This window comes from Lepidochelys kempii, chromosome 18, assembly GCF_965140285.1.
Source record: "Lepidochelys kempii isolate rLepKem1 chromosome 18, rLepKem1.hap1, whole genome shotgun sequence".
Lineage (NCBI taxonomy): Eukaryota > Metazoa > Chordata > Testudines > Cheloniidae > Lepidochelys > Lepidochelys kempii.
Genome location: NC_136397.1, coordinates 12493426 through 12507990, shown reverse-complemented (window position 1 = coordinate 12507990; position 14565 = coordinate 12493426). Strand labels below are relative to the sequence as shown.

The following is a 14565-nucleotide window of genomic DNA, read 5'->3' as shown; positions in this document are numbered from 1 at the left end:
GGGAGCCGCTGGGAGCCGGGGGGAGTTGGGCGGGGGGGGAGCCGCTGGGAGCGGGGGGGCCTGAGCGTGGGGCGGGGGGGGAGCCGCTGGGAGCGGGGGGGCCTGAGCGTGGGGCGGGGGGGGAGCCGCTGGGAGCGGGGGGGCCTGAGCGTGGGGCGGGGGGGGAGCCGCTGGGAGCCGGGGGGGGCTGGGCGGGGGGGCGGGGGGGGGAGCCGCTGGAAGCCGGGGGGGGCTGGGCGGGGGGCGGGGGGGGGAGCCGCTGGAAGCCGGGGGGGGCTGGGCGTGGGGCGGGGGGGGGAGCCGCTGGGAGCGGGGGGGGCTGGGCGGGGGGGAGCCGCTGCAGGGCAGGGGCCGGGGGGGTGTCTGGAGCAGAGCGCAGCGGCCCCTTTTCCTTTATGCAAATAGCCTCATACAAGTGTCTGGGGCTTTCTGTCTCCTTGGCAGCCAGGGCAGGCGGAGTCCTCCCGCCCCGCCCCTGCACCTCCTAACTCCTCCCCCCCCCCCCCCCGGGAGTCCTTTGCTTTCACCATGGCTCTTTGTCTGCCCTTGGCTTTCCCCTTGCTTCTCCCACCTCCTCCCCGGCTCAGCCCGGCTGTAATGTCTCTTTGTCTCCCGTACAGCTCAGGGTTGGGGCTGCCCGTTCTGTTAACTCGTCTTGTCTCTTCATTGCTCTCTGCTGCAGTAGAGCAAGCAGGTGGGAAGGGGCGCGGGAGTTTGAAATGAGACAAAAGGGTCGGAGTTAAATGGGTTAGGGGAAAAGGAGCCATTCTCTGGCCTCAGTTTCTCTTGCTAACCTTTCACCTGTGTGCCATGCAAAATCATCCCCTCTCTAAACACACACGCGTGGCTCTGTCCTATCTGCCTTCAGCTGTCTTTGTTTGTACTGTGTTCTGGCTTGACACCTCTGGTGTTCATACTGTAGATCCCTTTCCTTTATTCTTTCTGCCCCACTCATACTGTGGGTATCGAAATCTAAAATAACACAGGTGCAGGTGAGAGCAGAAATTCATCACAGCTAAAGTGGAATACGTTTCTAAGGAATTGAACACGAGATGAAGGGTACATGTCTGTACAGTAGCTGGGAGGTGTAATTCCCAGCTTGGGTGGACAGACGTCTGCTAGCTCTGCTTGAGCGAGCAGCAAAAAATTGTGTGGCTACAGCGATGGGGGCCAGCCACCCGAGTACGTACCCTGGGGTTGGTAAGGATTGTGCTCAGGCAGGTAGTTTGAGCAGCCACTCTTATTTGTAGATGCTAGCTTGAGCAGTGCTACTACAGGTATGTCTACCTGAGCTGGGAATCGTACCTCCCAGCTGCTGTGTAGACGTGCCCTGAGAGTAAGGAACTCCTGAGTTACAGCGTTGGCTGTGCCAATGTTTTTCTGGGCAAGTCCTATAACTCTTGTGTTTGTTTCCCCATCTCTAAAAAAGAGGTAATACTTTCCTGCCTTGAGGTGCTTTGTGTGGGTTAGTTAATGTTTGTAAAGCGCTTTGATAAGGTGCGTTATAAGTGTGGATCATTACTAGGATGCTGGGTTTGAATATATCAGTCTAGCTCCAGATTCTGCTTTCTTCGGGCTGTCTACGAGTTGGAATATCCTTCTTCCCATTATGTTCTTGGATTGAGGGTTGGCTATCCTTGCAGAGTGGCATGGGGAGGCCATTTTTCATCTATGCTAGCTTTAGGGAGTGCAAGAATGTGAATTACGCTTCACCTGCTGCTTGGCGTGCCATGCTAGTTCTGCCTCACACAGCTGGCTCTACTCTTCTCTCCAGCAGTAGGACCTGGGGAAGTGGCAACTCCCCTCTCCAGCGTTTTGGAGCACTTCCCTGCACTAGGCCCCCTACAACCTGGGGACCTGGATTAACCAGTGCAATGATAACAAACACCAGTCAGTGCACAATATCTGGTGCCTGTACATTAGCTCTCCTGATAATTCTCCTCCTACCTCTGGGGTTTGTTTCATAGACTATCCTCGGGGAAACACAGGAAGAAGATGACGAAATTCTTCCACGCAAGGACTATGAGGTGAGAAACTAAATAGTTGCAGCTTGTGAAATGACAGATTTCAGAGTAGCAGCCGTGTTAGTCTGTATTCGCAAAAAGAAAAGGAGTACTAGTGGCACCTTAGAGACTAACCAATTTATCTGAGCATAAGCTTTCGTGAGCTACAGCTCACTTCATCAGAATACTGAGCCCTGTAGAACCCTTCATGTAATACATAGCTTTTAGGGGGAGAAGGATTAGGTATATCATTTTGATGCAGTCCATAGCGCTGTGAAATTGGAGTCTCTGTCAAGCTAAAAATCCTATTTAAATCATGTGTGTTACGACTACTTTAGATTAAAACGGGATTGAAAATTTCAGTTGCTTTCCATTTCCTATGCTTGGTTAGTTTTGTATTTCACACAGTCTGGGCAATAAACTAGATTGGCTTGTTTCCCTTCCTGGTTCAGATGTGCTAATAATGTAGGGTTTGGGTTTCCAGCCCTACAGGGATAATGTTTCAATCTCTCAAAACCTCTGTTTTCATTGAAATTGCTCCCAAACACTTGTATTCTTAGTGGGGTCTGCCAAGCCTACATATAGGGCCTGAACTATTGCAGTGACCCTTAACATGCTTCCCCATCCCCTGCTGTGAGCCTCCTAGTTCTAGATAAGCCTCAGCGTGATCAGTTTCAGCTGCTTATCTCCCATTAACCCTGTGGTGTTCTTTGCCAGAGCTTGGATTATGACCGGTGTATCAATGACCCCTACTTGGAAGTACTGGAAAGCATGGACAACAAGGTAGGAGCCTGTTCTCTCTCTCCCATTTTGTTGGTTTAAGAGAGCTAAATCCATAGAAATATCCTCCACTGCAGTCAGGTTTGGCTGACCCCCATTCCCATGGGAGAAGTATTGTTTACCCTTGTGCTCTGCTCAGCTTTTATATCAAAAGGGCAGAAATAGGCTCCCACAGCACCCAGGACCTTCCCTGAGCCTCAGGTTTAACGTGATATATTTATCATTCAAACTCCCTCTCCCAGATGCTCCTCAGGATACTTGTCTGTGCCCACTGTTTTCTCTCTCCAGTTCTGTCCCAGCTGGTGACTGTGATGTCACATTTCTCTGGTCCCCATTTGTGTATACTTTGACTTGCTTATATTGCCTTGCCCTAAACAGAAAGGCCGGAGGTATGAAGCGGTGAAGTGGGTGATGGTTTTCGCCATTGGAGTCTGCACTGGACTGGTAAGGAGCCTACTGGGTGGGAAGCAGGGAAATTATTAGAACCAAAGACCCATTAGGAGAGTGCCTTGTGTTTCATTAAGAAGATTGCTTTGTCTGTGGCTGGTGCTGGGCCTTTCTGAGTATCACAAGAGAATGCATCTGAATTATCTTCTTTCTAAAGGGCGGGGTTTTTTTGCTATAAGTCATCTCGGTGTCTTTTCCTTACAAGGTTTACCTTGCAGATCCCCAAAGGCTAATAGTCTGCTTGCAGTGAAACCTGCCTTAAGAAACCACTTAATGGAATGATCAAATAGGACAGAATTGTATCCCCAGATGTACTGTGAATATTAGCTTCACTGTGTACGTGTTTGGGTCTTCTGGGGTGCCTGTGAAGTTGGGGGTGGTTTGTGCATGTCTCAGGTTTAATACAGACTGTCAAGACCTGGACTCTGTTGACAAAGCTGATGGATTCCGCTGCAGCTTGCTCCTACTGCTGATATGCTCACATGGGAGTATCTCTTTCCTAGCTCTTAACAATTTGCCCAGGCAGTCATATGGAAAGCTCATTGCCTCATCTTGGCTATAGGATGGGGGTGGATGTGTCTGAGAAGAGCATAGCAGGGAGTGAGTCTGAGTACCTGGAGTTACTTTGCCTTGACTCTCCTTCCCCACTTGTGGGATTTAGCAGCCTGTGCAGGAGCTGTCATGCATAATTGCTGCATTACCAGTGTTCTGTCAGACTGCAGCTGTCTCAGTGGGGTGATCTGTTGGCATTTGCAAGTAATTGATCTCTGATGCCAGGTCTCTCCTCTTCTCTCTCTTTCACAGGTGGGTCTATTTGTGGATTTCTTTGTGCGACTCTTTTCCCAACTCAAATTCCATGTGGTACAAACCTGTATCCTTTATGTGGTTCCTGCCTTATTGTTGGACTCAGGTGGCCTCTTTCTTTTAAAACCAGAGCCTGGTCCTGAAAGGGTTAGTTCCATTAGAGGACTCTCCTGGGCGGAGGGGTTTGTTAACCACTAAACTTCCTACTGTGGATTCTGCTCAGTAGCTGGGAAAGTCCCCCTGGCAGAGGTGACAGACCGTGAGTAGCATGGTTTACATGGTTTACGGGTACTTTCTGGCCCAGTCTTCCTACCGCTGAAGCCATTGGCAAAATTCAGTTCACCAGGATCTGGGCTTTGAATCACTGGGACCAAGAGCTGGATTCTGGAAGAGAAACCGGCCCCAGTAAATGCTGTAAAAAATGCTTGCCATGGAGGGTCTCTGCAGTGCCTTCAGAATGATTTGACAGGAAATCGTCAGCATTATCTGTTAGACCCACCCTGTGGCTCTCTAATCCTCATGCTTCCCTGGCTCCTTCTCAGAGGAGCTGCCTAATACTTCATGCACAGAAGGTGCCATCAGCATTTCTCGTTGTCCCTCTCTGTTGCTGGGCCCTGTGAATTGTCCGGTTGGACAGCACGTAAAAGGGGAAAGCATAAGGTGCTCGCAGTGAAGATGGAAGTCGAGACCACTTTGTGGTTGCTGGGTGTAGTAACCACGGAGTGGGCTGCCACTTTCTGGGAAACACCAATCCATGAAAGAACATCATGGGCCTGTCAGATGCTCTTGCTGGCTTGTGGTTTGGGCATCTTAGGCTTAGACCAGCTTGGTCAGAGGGCTGTGATGGGAACCTGCTTTCTGAAGGCTGGTGGCTGGAATAGGAGATTCAGCCTTGGGTCCTGTTAATGGGCCCTACAGAGTGTGTTGGCTGAGGTGTGTGTGTTCCTGTTGCCTTGACTCCCTCCTTGCAGCGGTGGAGGAGTGCAGTGAGAAGGGCTGCCTTGCCATGTCGCTGCTGGAGCTGCTGGGGTTTAACCTGACCTTCATCTTCCTTGCCAGCCTTCTTGTCCTGATCGAGGTGAGACTGCTATTAATATACCCTTTCCTCCCCTCTCTGTCCCTGCTATCAAACAGGTAATGCCCATGAAGTCTGTTGCTCTGAAATCTTGGGTCGGAAGGTGCTGCAGGAGGGCATTTTACAAAGACTAATGAATTCAGCCTCTCGATGCGCTGTTTCCCCTAGTCCCTTTCTGCATTCATTGGTGGGGGCTCCTCAGTCTGCTGAGGTGCTGACGCACCGTGGTGTTTAATGTGTCCTCCTCCTAGCCCGTGGCAGCTGGCTCTGGAATTCCGGAGATTAAATGTTACCTGAACGGAGTGAAGGTGCCAGGGATAGTCCGTCTCCGGACACTGGTGTGCAAGGCTCTGGGAGTACTCTTCAGCGTAGCCGGAGGTAAGAGGAAGCTGCCAGATGCATCATGGACTAAGTGTGTGATGGTGGGGAACAGAGTTTGACTGAAAATCTCCAGGTGGGCAGGTCAGTAGTGGCTCTGCACCTTTATAGCCGGTGATGGGAAGGAGAACAGAGACTCTGGTCGGTAAATGCTGTCTGAGTGCCAGGAACACGCTGCCTAGAGCTACCTGAACAAGCAGCAGGAAGCATTTCACCCACTATGCCTTGGGAGAGTGCAGACACCTGGGGAGAACAGCCCTCTTTGATGGGTGTATTTAGTGCATTCCCAGTGCCGAGCCTCGGGTGCGTGGCTGATGTCCGCACTGTGCAGAAGCATGTGTTGGCACAACACGTATGCCCCCCGCCCCCGGGACATGCCTGCCTGGCGCTGCGTGGAATATGGACATCCTGGAGTCATGCTGCTCCTGAATTTCTCCCTTTGATCACGTCTCCAGGAGCAGGCAGTGCCCCTACTTTGGCGGGTCTGCACTCAGCCTCCGTGTTGGAAACTAGTTCTACACAGGCACGGGGGTGACTGGTTTCTGTGCCCCATGGCAAAGCAGTGCTGGCCCCCTCTCCTGGTACTGCAGAACAGGGCGGAGCGTGCTGGGTTTGTCTGCAATGAGAACGCTTTCTGTTTTTCAGGACTCTTTGTAGGGAAGGAGGGCCCCATGATACACAGTGGCGCTATTGTGGGGGCTGGCTTGCCTCAGGTTAGTGCTGGAAATGCTCTGAGACGCTCTGCGACTTGGGCTCTGCCCCTCTCAACCCCTTGGTTAAGATCAGGTGTCGTGTCTGTTAGATATGTTCTCTTAGAAGCTAAAGTAATGACGGAGGGATGACATGGCTGAGTTGGCCTCGTTCTGCACCCTCTCCGCTGTGCGTTTCTAGGTCACAAGTTTGGGCCATCTTAAATCCGTATAAGCGCCATAACCTCCTCCCTCAATCACCTGGTGAGGGCTGCTACAGGCTCAGGAGGAACCCAGCACTGAGCAGGGATAAAGATGGGATCCCCTCTCTGGGCAGTGGCTCCTCCTAGGCGTGTGAATAAGGCAAACAGCAGCACAGTGTAGCTGTTCGCACTGTGCCAGAACAGCTGACAAACGGAAGAGTCCTTTCTCCTGAGGGCAGACACTGCCTCCTGGCTCGGCCTCGCGGCCTCTGGCGTGTGAATGCTGGCTTCATGACCCCAGTGCTGGGGTGTCTGGAGAGCCTCTCTGTTTGTGCTGAGAGACGAAAAGGAAATGAACTCTAATCCCCAATGGGATACAGTGCCTGTTTAGGCCAAGATGTTGCAGGAAGGGAAGGGAGCATTGGACGTTCCTCTCTCTCACGGTGAGAGGAGAGAAAACCCCGGAGACTGGTCAGCAGAAGCAGGTAGTGTGTACTTTGCAGAACCCTCCCGGGACAAAGCTCCCAGCATGCGCTGAGCTCTGTAAATAGGATCTGCTAGAAGAGGAACCAGTACCTTATCGTAAAGTACATTTCCTTGTCTGCTTTCCCTCCGCCAGGGTGTACAGTTGGAGTAACAAGATGTAGGCAGAAAAGTGCGGTGTTTCCCAAGCATTGGCTGCTCCCAAAGGGGTGTTGTGGGAGGGGGGGGCTGCCTTGGTTCATCACTGTGTCAGTTTTGACTCTGTCCTTTTGTTTTTCAGTTCCAGAGCATCTCCTTTAGGAAGATCCAGTTTAACTTTCCCTATTTCCGAAGTGACAGGTACTGTACCTGAGAGGGGGGGCCTGGTAGGGTGGAGAGGGGGTGCTAGATTGGGTGGGTCAGTCAGCTGGAGCCTGTTAGCCCAATGGAGAGAAGGTACATAGTTGTATTTCCAGGTGAGACTCCTTCCTGCGGCACCTTGCCTCCCCCACAATCCTCTTGGTGCGCAGCCCCCTCCAAAAGGTGTTGGGGACACAAGATTTGTCATAATGTATCAGACCACTGGTCCCTTCAATCCCATATTGAAAGTACTGGCCACAGCCAGACGTACTACTTTAGGGAGAGATGATAAACCCGACAGCAGCTAGCTAACTGCATCATGCTGGGCACAGCTGGCTGCCCCTATCAAGAAATTAGTTTAGTCCTAGGCTTGATTCCCCTTTTCCGAGTTCCTTCCGGATTCTGCCTTGATAAACTCACATTGTTTCTCTCTGTGCTTAGGGACAAAAGGGACTTTGTATCTGCAGGGGCCGCTGCGGGGGTTGCTGCAGCCTTTGGGGCCCCAATCGGGGGCACTCTGTTCAGCTTGGAAGAAGGTTCCTCCTTCTGGAACCAGGGGCTCACGTGGAAAGTGGTGAGAACTTTGGCTCTTTGGGTTCCCCTTCCCTGTGAGAGGGGACTCGAGCTGGAAGCCAGAGAGCTCGGCTGTGACGAACCTGAGATTCTTGAATCTCTCAAGCTGAGCTCTCCTGGCACAATGTGAACTGCTTGCAGTGTTGATGCTAGAGAATTATAGCTGGGGGTCAGTGGTGCTTCCCAGGAATGCAGTCGGGAAGGAATTGTTCCACATTGTTGGGGCAGCTCTGAGAAATGGCTTTGCTCCTGTGTTTCTTCCAGGCAGTGGGAGTACAGTAGGCGGAGGTTCGATCCCTGCGTCCCCATGTGCTGTGAGAAAGAGACTTTGCTTTGCCTTAGGGTTGGAGAAATTCTCTGACTCAGATTGCTGCATTGGGCTGGAGTTGGCAGAGTTCTCAGAACACATCAGATTGTACTAGAATAGCAATCTTTGGTGTTGTGACTTGGCCTTTTTTTTTTTTTTTTTGCCAAACACTTTGCGCATCTTGGAAGCAGTGGCAGACTCCCATCTCCAGAGTGGATTAAAAGAGCAGAGGGCTTCCCCAAGATTGTAATCCAATCCAGAGCCAATTTAGGCCTCAATTTATAAATTACACACACCAACAAGCTGTGTACATGCCCTGTAATTGATTCTAGCTGCTGCAGCTCAGTGCCCATGACCAGAATGAGGGGCTTGTTGCAGGAATTACTGAGCTAAATTCTATGGAGCTATGTTATGCAAGAGGTCAGAATAGGGGATCACAATGGTCTCTTGTGGCCTTATTTTCTGAACACAGTAAAAAGATTAAATTTTGGAAGTGCCAGTAGGTTGCAAGCTCCCTTCCCCAGACATGATTTGTGTGGAAAGACTGGCCTTGTCGCCACTGACCTGGGTGTTTTTCTTCCTGCCTCTCTCTTTCTCCAGCTCTTTTGTTCCATGGCTGCTACCTTCACTCTGAACTTCTTCCGCTCCGGGATTCAGTTCAGAAGTTGGGGATCTTTCCAGCTACCTGGGCTGCTAAACTTTGGGGAGTTCAAGGTGTGTTGTGCTTGCTTTACTGCCTCTCCAGTTGCCCCGGATTGTAGCTCCTGGCTTGCTGTGTGAAACCAATCAGAGTTGAAATCCAGCAGAGGTGCTCTGGCTGGAATGCCCTAGCTGCTCCCTGGAGAAAGGGGAAAATTACTGCTCTGGTCTGACAAAGGGAATGAATCCTGTTCTGTGGTCGGTGCTGTTAAATGTTTCCTGCCTGAGGTAGAAGTGGCCGCGGTGTTGGGTGCCTGCTTTGGTACGTCTCCATCTGCTCTTTTGCTGCCTGGTCTCATTCCTCCCTCTCTCTTCCCTCACCTGTCCTCCCTCCCCAGTGTTCTGACTCTGATAAAAAATGCCACCTCTGGACGGCCATGGACTTGGGGTTCTTCATTATGATGGGGATTGTAGGAGGCCTTCTTGGAGCCACCTTCAACTGCCTGAATAAGAGGCTGGCGAAATACCGCATGCGGAACGTACATCCAAAGCCGAAGCTAGTCAGGTATCGGTGCTCCTTTTCACCTGCCTTGGTGTAATCTCTGTGTGTGGCTGTCTGTCCCCACTGTCTGTGTCCACAGCGCCTCAAAGAGTAAGAGCCACGTAGGCTAAAATACTGAAAAATTGGAACTAGGTGAGAGGAGGCAAATCCATCCCAGTGAAATAACAAAACCTGGCAAACCGTATAGCATTTTCACAAAGAACACTAAGCTAACCTCAGCTGCTACAATCCCACTACATCCCTGTAATGACCCTTGTGGTATACAGGAGCCAGGATACCTTTATGATGAGTATAAAGGGGGTTCTTTGAGGCTGCTGTAGGGACAGATCCCGTAGATCTTTTCAGTTCCTAAACTAACTATATAGCTTGTGCTGCCTGTGTGTCACCACTGGGGGTCTCCCTAGGTCTTGGCTCGGGTGAACTAGTTCTGATAGGAACAGCTGATTATACCACAGTGCCCTTTACTTAATCAGTTCATTTGATCAGAACATCTGAGGTCAAGCTGTCCACTCCATTGGTGCAGGAAATCAGTGCATAATTCAAGCTCTGGTTACAGGAAATTACCATGTAGCTAACAAGGAAGAGACCAATTTTGAATGATCCAGAAAAGCCCATGGAAGGCTGCTAAAAGCATGTCTGTCAGACATTGCTATGGGTGTAGCCTCGCCATGTGCTGTACGGTCCAAGAGCCCTACCCGAGGGGGCATGTGGATAAGGAGGAGCAGTGACTGAAATTGGAGGAAAGGCTGTAACAACATCTCTCAGATCCTAGTGTGGGCCTCTTGGATTGATGTGATGGCAGAGGGGGTCTATACAGTGCAAGCCCAGTGCAGAGTTAAATGACCCTGTGTCCAAAGAGTTTTCAAAGCTTGTCATCCCATATCAGAGGAGTGGCCTCCTGGCCTGCACTGGCTTTTTTACTCCTGATTGGATGGATCCCTTTGCCCAGCCAGCGTGGCTGGTCAGAATGAACACGATCACTGGACAGCCTGTCTTACAGAACCTAAAATGACCTGCTGTCTGCTAAGTGGAGCCCCAAATTGCTGGTTACTGTCGCTTTTTCAGAGCAACGTTGGGATGCAGGGCTGTGTGCAAAGACCAAGGGCTCGATTACTCTGAGCATGGTTGTCCCTGCATGGTTTCTGCTTTGTGCTTGCAGAGTCTTGGAGAGCCTGCTGGTGTGTCTAACAACCACCGTTGTGGTGTTCGTAGCATCCATGATTCTAGGAGAATGCCGGCAGATGTCTTCCACCAATCCTAGTGGCAACAGCACTCTGAGCCTTCAGGTAACACTCGTCCTACAGGGGGGCACATTCCTGCACAGTCTCCACCAGCCCAGGAAACATGCATCTGTAAAGTGTGCCCATGTAACGCAACCTCGCTTACGTTAATATATGCCCTTCATAGACGTACCCACAGCGCTTCACTAACATACTCCATCACCTGCCGATAGGCCTGCATGTGCTGATGAAAGCTGGATGCATGAGAGAATATTGCCCCCCTGGGGAAAATTGGTGGCAGTTGTGTATCTGGGCTCATTTCAAATCCTGTGTCCTCTGTCTGGATGAGATTTCCCCAAAGGCAATGCTGAAAGGGGTGTGTGTTTTTACTCCGGTCCTAGTGGCAACTCCCAGTGCGGCTTGACCAGATTATAAATTAACATAATGTCTGATTGCTGTTGGTTAGGGCTCTTCATCGGAGGACGTGAATTCAAGCATCAAGACGTTCTTCTGCCCTAATGAAACCTACAACGACATGGCAACGCTCTTCTTCAACCCCCAGGAGTTAGCCATCCTGCAGCTCTTCCACCAGGATGGTGAGTGTCCAGGAGATGTCGTGCTCAGGTCCCCACCAGCATCATCAGAGTCTGGTCTAAGCCTCTCCTGTGCTTCCACGGGAATCTGAGAACTAAAAGCGTCTTCAAATTCCTGTAGCTTTCAGGGCCTGCTGAGAATAGAGCCTGCGGTCCTAGCTTCCCCCTCGCTCTGTCTCATCATCCTCACTAATGCTCATTGGGACTCTGAGACTAAGGAGCTGCTCTGAGGTAGAGAGGAGAGTCTGCTCCGATCCCAAGGGGAGGACTCTGTGAGGTCCCGGGAGGCCTGTGCCCCCTGGGTCATAACTCTTCTTGTGTTGCAGGTACTTTCAGCCCAGTCACACTCTCCCTGTTCTTCCTTCTCTATTTCTTACTGTCCTGCTGGACGTATGGGAGCTCTGTGCCCAGTGGTCTCTTTGTACCGTCGCTGCTTTGTGGGGCTGCCTTCGGACGCCTGGTCGCCAACCTCCTCAAAAGGTGCATTGCATGTGTGAGCTGTAGAACGCTGCCGAAGCTGGCTAGACACTTGAGCAGCTTGGTCCTGATGCCAGAGCTGTGTGTGCTTCCTCCCTAGCTACATTGGGCTGGACCACATCTACTCGGGGACCTTTGCGCTGATTGGTGCGGCGGCGTTCCTGGGAGGCGTGGTCCGCATGACGATTAGCCTCACCGTTATCCTGATAGAATCCACCAATGAGATCACGTACGGGCTTCCGATAATGATCACCCTGATGGTGAGCACCATGTCTACACCCCTCTCTTGGTTCCTGGCTGGACTTTGGCTTTTCTCTGCTTGGCTGAGGGAGGCTCCTATGCATGTCCATCCTATCCACCTCCTCTCAGGTTTGAGGACAAGGAGTCCTGTGCTTGGAAAGCGGTTGAACTGGTGCTTTTCTGTCTTCCTAGGTAGCCAAATGGACAGGGGATTTCTTTAACAAGGGCATCTATGACATCCATGTGACTCTGCGAGGGGTGCCGCTGCTGGAGTGGGAGACGGAGGTGGAAATGGACAAGTAAGGACAATGCTCTTGACTGTACCTGTGTTTGAGAACTGATTATGGTTCTCTGGCCTGGTGGTAAATGCTCTTGGGGGTGGGACACCCCTTCCTCCCTCCCTACAGGATTTCATGGAAGCGTTGGGGAAGTAGCTTGAGATTGGGCGTGAAGCCTGGGGTTTTTCTTGAGAAAGGTGGATGGCAGAGTGATCAGAGTAAAGGCACTCCTGAGCGCTATCCCTTTCTCTGCCACTGTGGACTGGGAAAGTCACCTAATCTCTCTGGACCTCCCTTTTCCCATCTTTAAAGTGGGCTAATATCTCACCAGGATTGGTTGGTTGATTGAAATGCATTGTTAATTAATAAGACTGGGTCTAGATTAATGAGACTGGGACTTTTCAGCTTGGAAAAGAGACAACTAAGGGGGGATATTTTAGAGGTCTATAAAATCATGACTGGTGTGGAGAAAGTAAATAAGGAAGTGTTATTTACTCCTTCACATAACACAAGAACTAGGTGTCATCAAATGAAATGAATAGACAGCAGGTTTAAAACAAACACAAGGAAGTATTTTTTCACACAACGCACAGTCAACCTGTGGCACTCTTTGCCAGAAGATGCTGTGAAGACCAAGACTATAACAGGGTTCAAAAAAGGAGATAAGTTCCTGGAGGATAGATCCATCAGTGGCTATTAGCCAGGATGGGCAGGGATGGTGTCCCTAGCCTCTGTTTGCCAGAAGCTGGGAATGGGCGACGGCGATGGATCACTTGATGATGACCTGTTCTGTTCATTCCCTCTGGGGCACCTGACATTGGCCACTGTCGGAAAACAGGATCCTGGGCTAGATGGACCTTTGGTCTGACCCAATATGGCCACTCTTATGTCCAGCTAAAGAACCTATTGTTCTTGTAGTGAAGGGAGGTAGCAGGGGCAGGCTCTGTCTGACACTGCTAGAAAATCACTGTCCTACGGGTGCTTCCCCATGTACTCGTACACTTGGCTTCCTGTCAAACCGCAAAGCCTAGAGGTTGCGACAGAACACAGCAACGAAGGGCTTGGTGAAAACATTGAGGCAGTACACAGTTGCTGTTTCGTGTGAAGTGTCTCTTCATTGGTTTTCCCTTTCGTGGTGGTGGTGGTGGTGAAATCCTCGTGTTGTGTGTCTAAGTTAGATGGTGAGCTCTTTAGGACAGGAGCCTTTGTCATCTTGTCTAATTCCTGTGATGCTATGTAGATAATGTTGCTGCCTTAGTAACCTTACAGCTGTTCTCTGCAAACAGGGTTTGCAGGAAGGGCAAAGGCAGCACTAATGTGGAATAGGTTCCTTGGGGTTCTCTCTGGTGCTGGTTCTGCACCATGCTTGTTTGCAGCGAGTATGTTGGCACCTACAGCAGTGCATTTCTTCATTGCCTCAGGCTGAGAGCCAGTGATATCATGGAGCCCAACCTGACGTACGTGTATCCCCACACCCGGATCCAGTCGCTGGTCAGTATCCTCCGCACAACGGTCCATCACGCCTTCCCTGTGGTGACAGAGAACCGGGGGAACGAGAAAGAGTTCATGAAGGGGAACCAGCTGATCAGCAACAACATTAGATTCAAGGTCAGGAGGGAGGTGGCTGCCCAGTAACCTCAGGGATAAGGGGCTTTTCTCTGATCCTGGAGGGGGGCAGCTTCCTGTGTCATCTGGGCTGTGGCTGGTGCATGCTTCATGCTTGCCTCCGTCTGCAGCTTGTCCGTGACTTTGTTCTGCAGCCGAATACTTTTTGGTGTCAGGAAGTTTCCTAATATTCTAAATATGTGGCAGGAGGGATGGAGTGAAGCCATCGTGCTCCATGAGGAATTCTCTCCCAAGGGCAGTGGTGGAAACTCGTTCCTTCGGGACACTTACCACCGGGCAGGGGTGGGCGGGAGGGTGTGGAATGCTCGTGGATGTGCCGTATGGAGCACTCCTGAGCTAGCAAGAAGCTGGACTAACTGAGCAGCCCCAAGCCTGTTCCAGCTCTAGATTCTCTCATTTTTAAGAGAGTGGATCCTGCAGTCCTGGCAATTCTGCAAATACCATTCCTAGGAGAGCTTTAGAGTAGATAGTCCTTTGCTGGCAACTGAGATCAGAAAGGGTTAATTCTTGCACTCCTTGCCTAGAGCACTCAGATGTTCTGCGCTTTACGTGGTTCCTGACCCCCTGTTTTGCACGAGACCCATGTCCCTTGTGTAAAGGTTCTGCTCACACCACCCCCCCCCCATCCCCCCTGCAGAAATCCAGCATCCTCACCAGAGCTGGAGAGCAGCGCAAGCGGAGCCAGTCCATGAAATCTTACCCCTCAAGCGAGCTGCGCAACATGTGTGATGAGCACATTGCACCAGAGGAGCCGCCTGAGAAGGAGGATCTGCTGCAGCAGATGCTGGAGAGACGGTGAGACCCCTGGAGGTGACGATGGCTGGAAACGCAGTGGGGTTTACCTGTGGT

At 51.2% G+C, this 14565-nt stretch overlaps 1 protein-coding gene across 1 annotated transcript in view; it reads left to right on the top strand.

Moving 5' to 3' along the window:
- CLCN6 (chloride voltage-gated channel 6) overlaps positions 1 to 14565 on the top strand; it is a 24373-nt gene that overhangs the window by 306 nt on the left and 9502 nt on the right. Inside the window, exons 2-19 of the mRNA XM_073316940.2 lie at positions 1968 to 2027; positions 2721 to 2786; positions 3162 to 3227; positions 4035 to 4101; positions 5006 to 5112; positions 5361 to 5487; positions 6133 to 6200; positions 7143 to 7201; positions 7643 to 7775; positions 8682 to 8795; positions 9119 to 9285; positions 10442 to 10568; positions 10969 to 11098; positions 11422 to 11575; positions 11673 to 11832; positions 12005 to 12111; positions 13512 to 13698; positions 14354 to 14511. Coding sequence (XP_073173041.1) covers positions 1968 to 2027; positions 2721 to 2786; positions 3162 to 3227; positions 4035 to 4101; positions 5006 to 5112; positions 5361 to 5487; positions 6133 to 6200; positions 7143 to 7201; positions 7643 to 7775; positions 8682 to 8795; positions 9119 to 9285; positions 10442 to 10568; positions 10969 to 11098; positions 11422 to 11575; positions 11673 to 11832; positions 12005 to 12111; positions 13512 to 13698; positions 14354 to 14511 — 2057 coding nt within the window. The remainder of the gene's footprint in view (positions 1 to 1967; positions 2028 to 2720; positions 2787 to 3161; positions 3228 to 4034; positions 4102 to 5005; positions 5113 to 5360; positions 5488 to 6132; positions 6201 to 7142; positions 7202 to 7642; positions 7776 to 8681; positions 8796 to 9118; positions 9286 to 10441; positions 10569 to 10968; positions 11099 to 11421; positions 11576 to 11672; positions 11833 to 12004; positions 12112 to 13511; positions 13699 to 14353; positions 14512 to 14565) is intronic.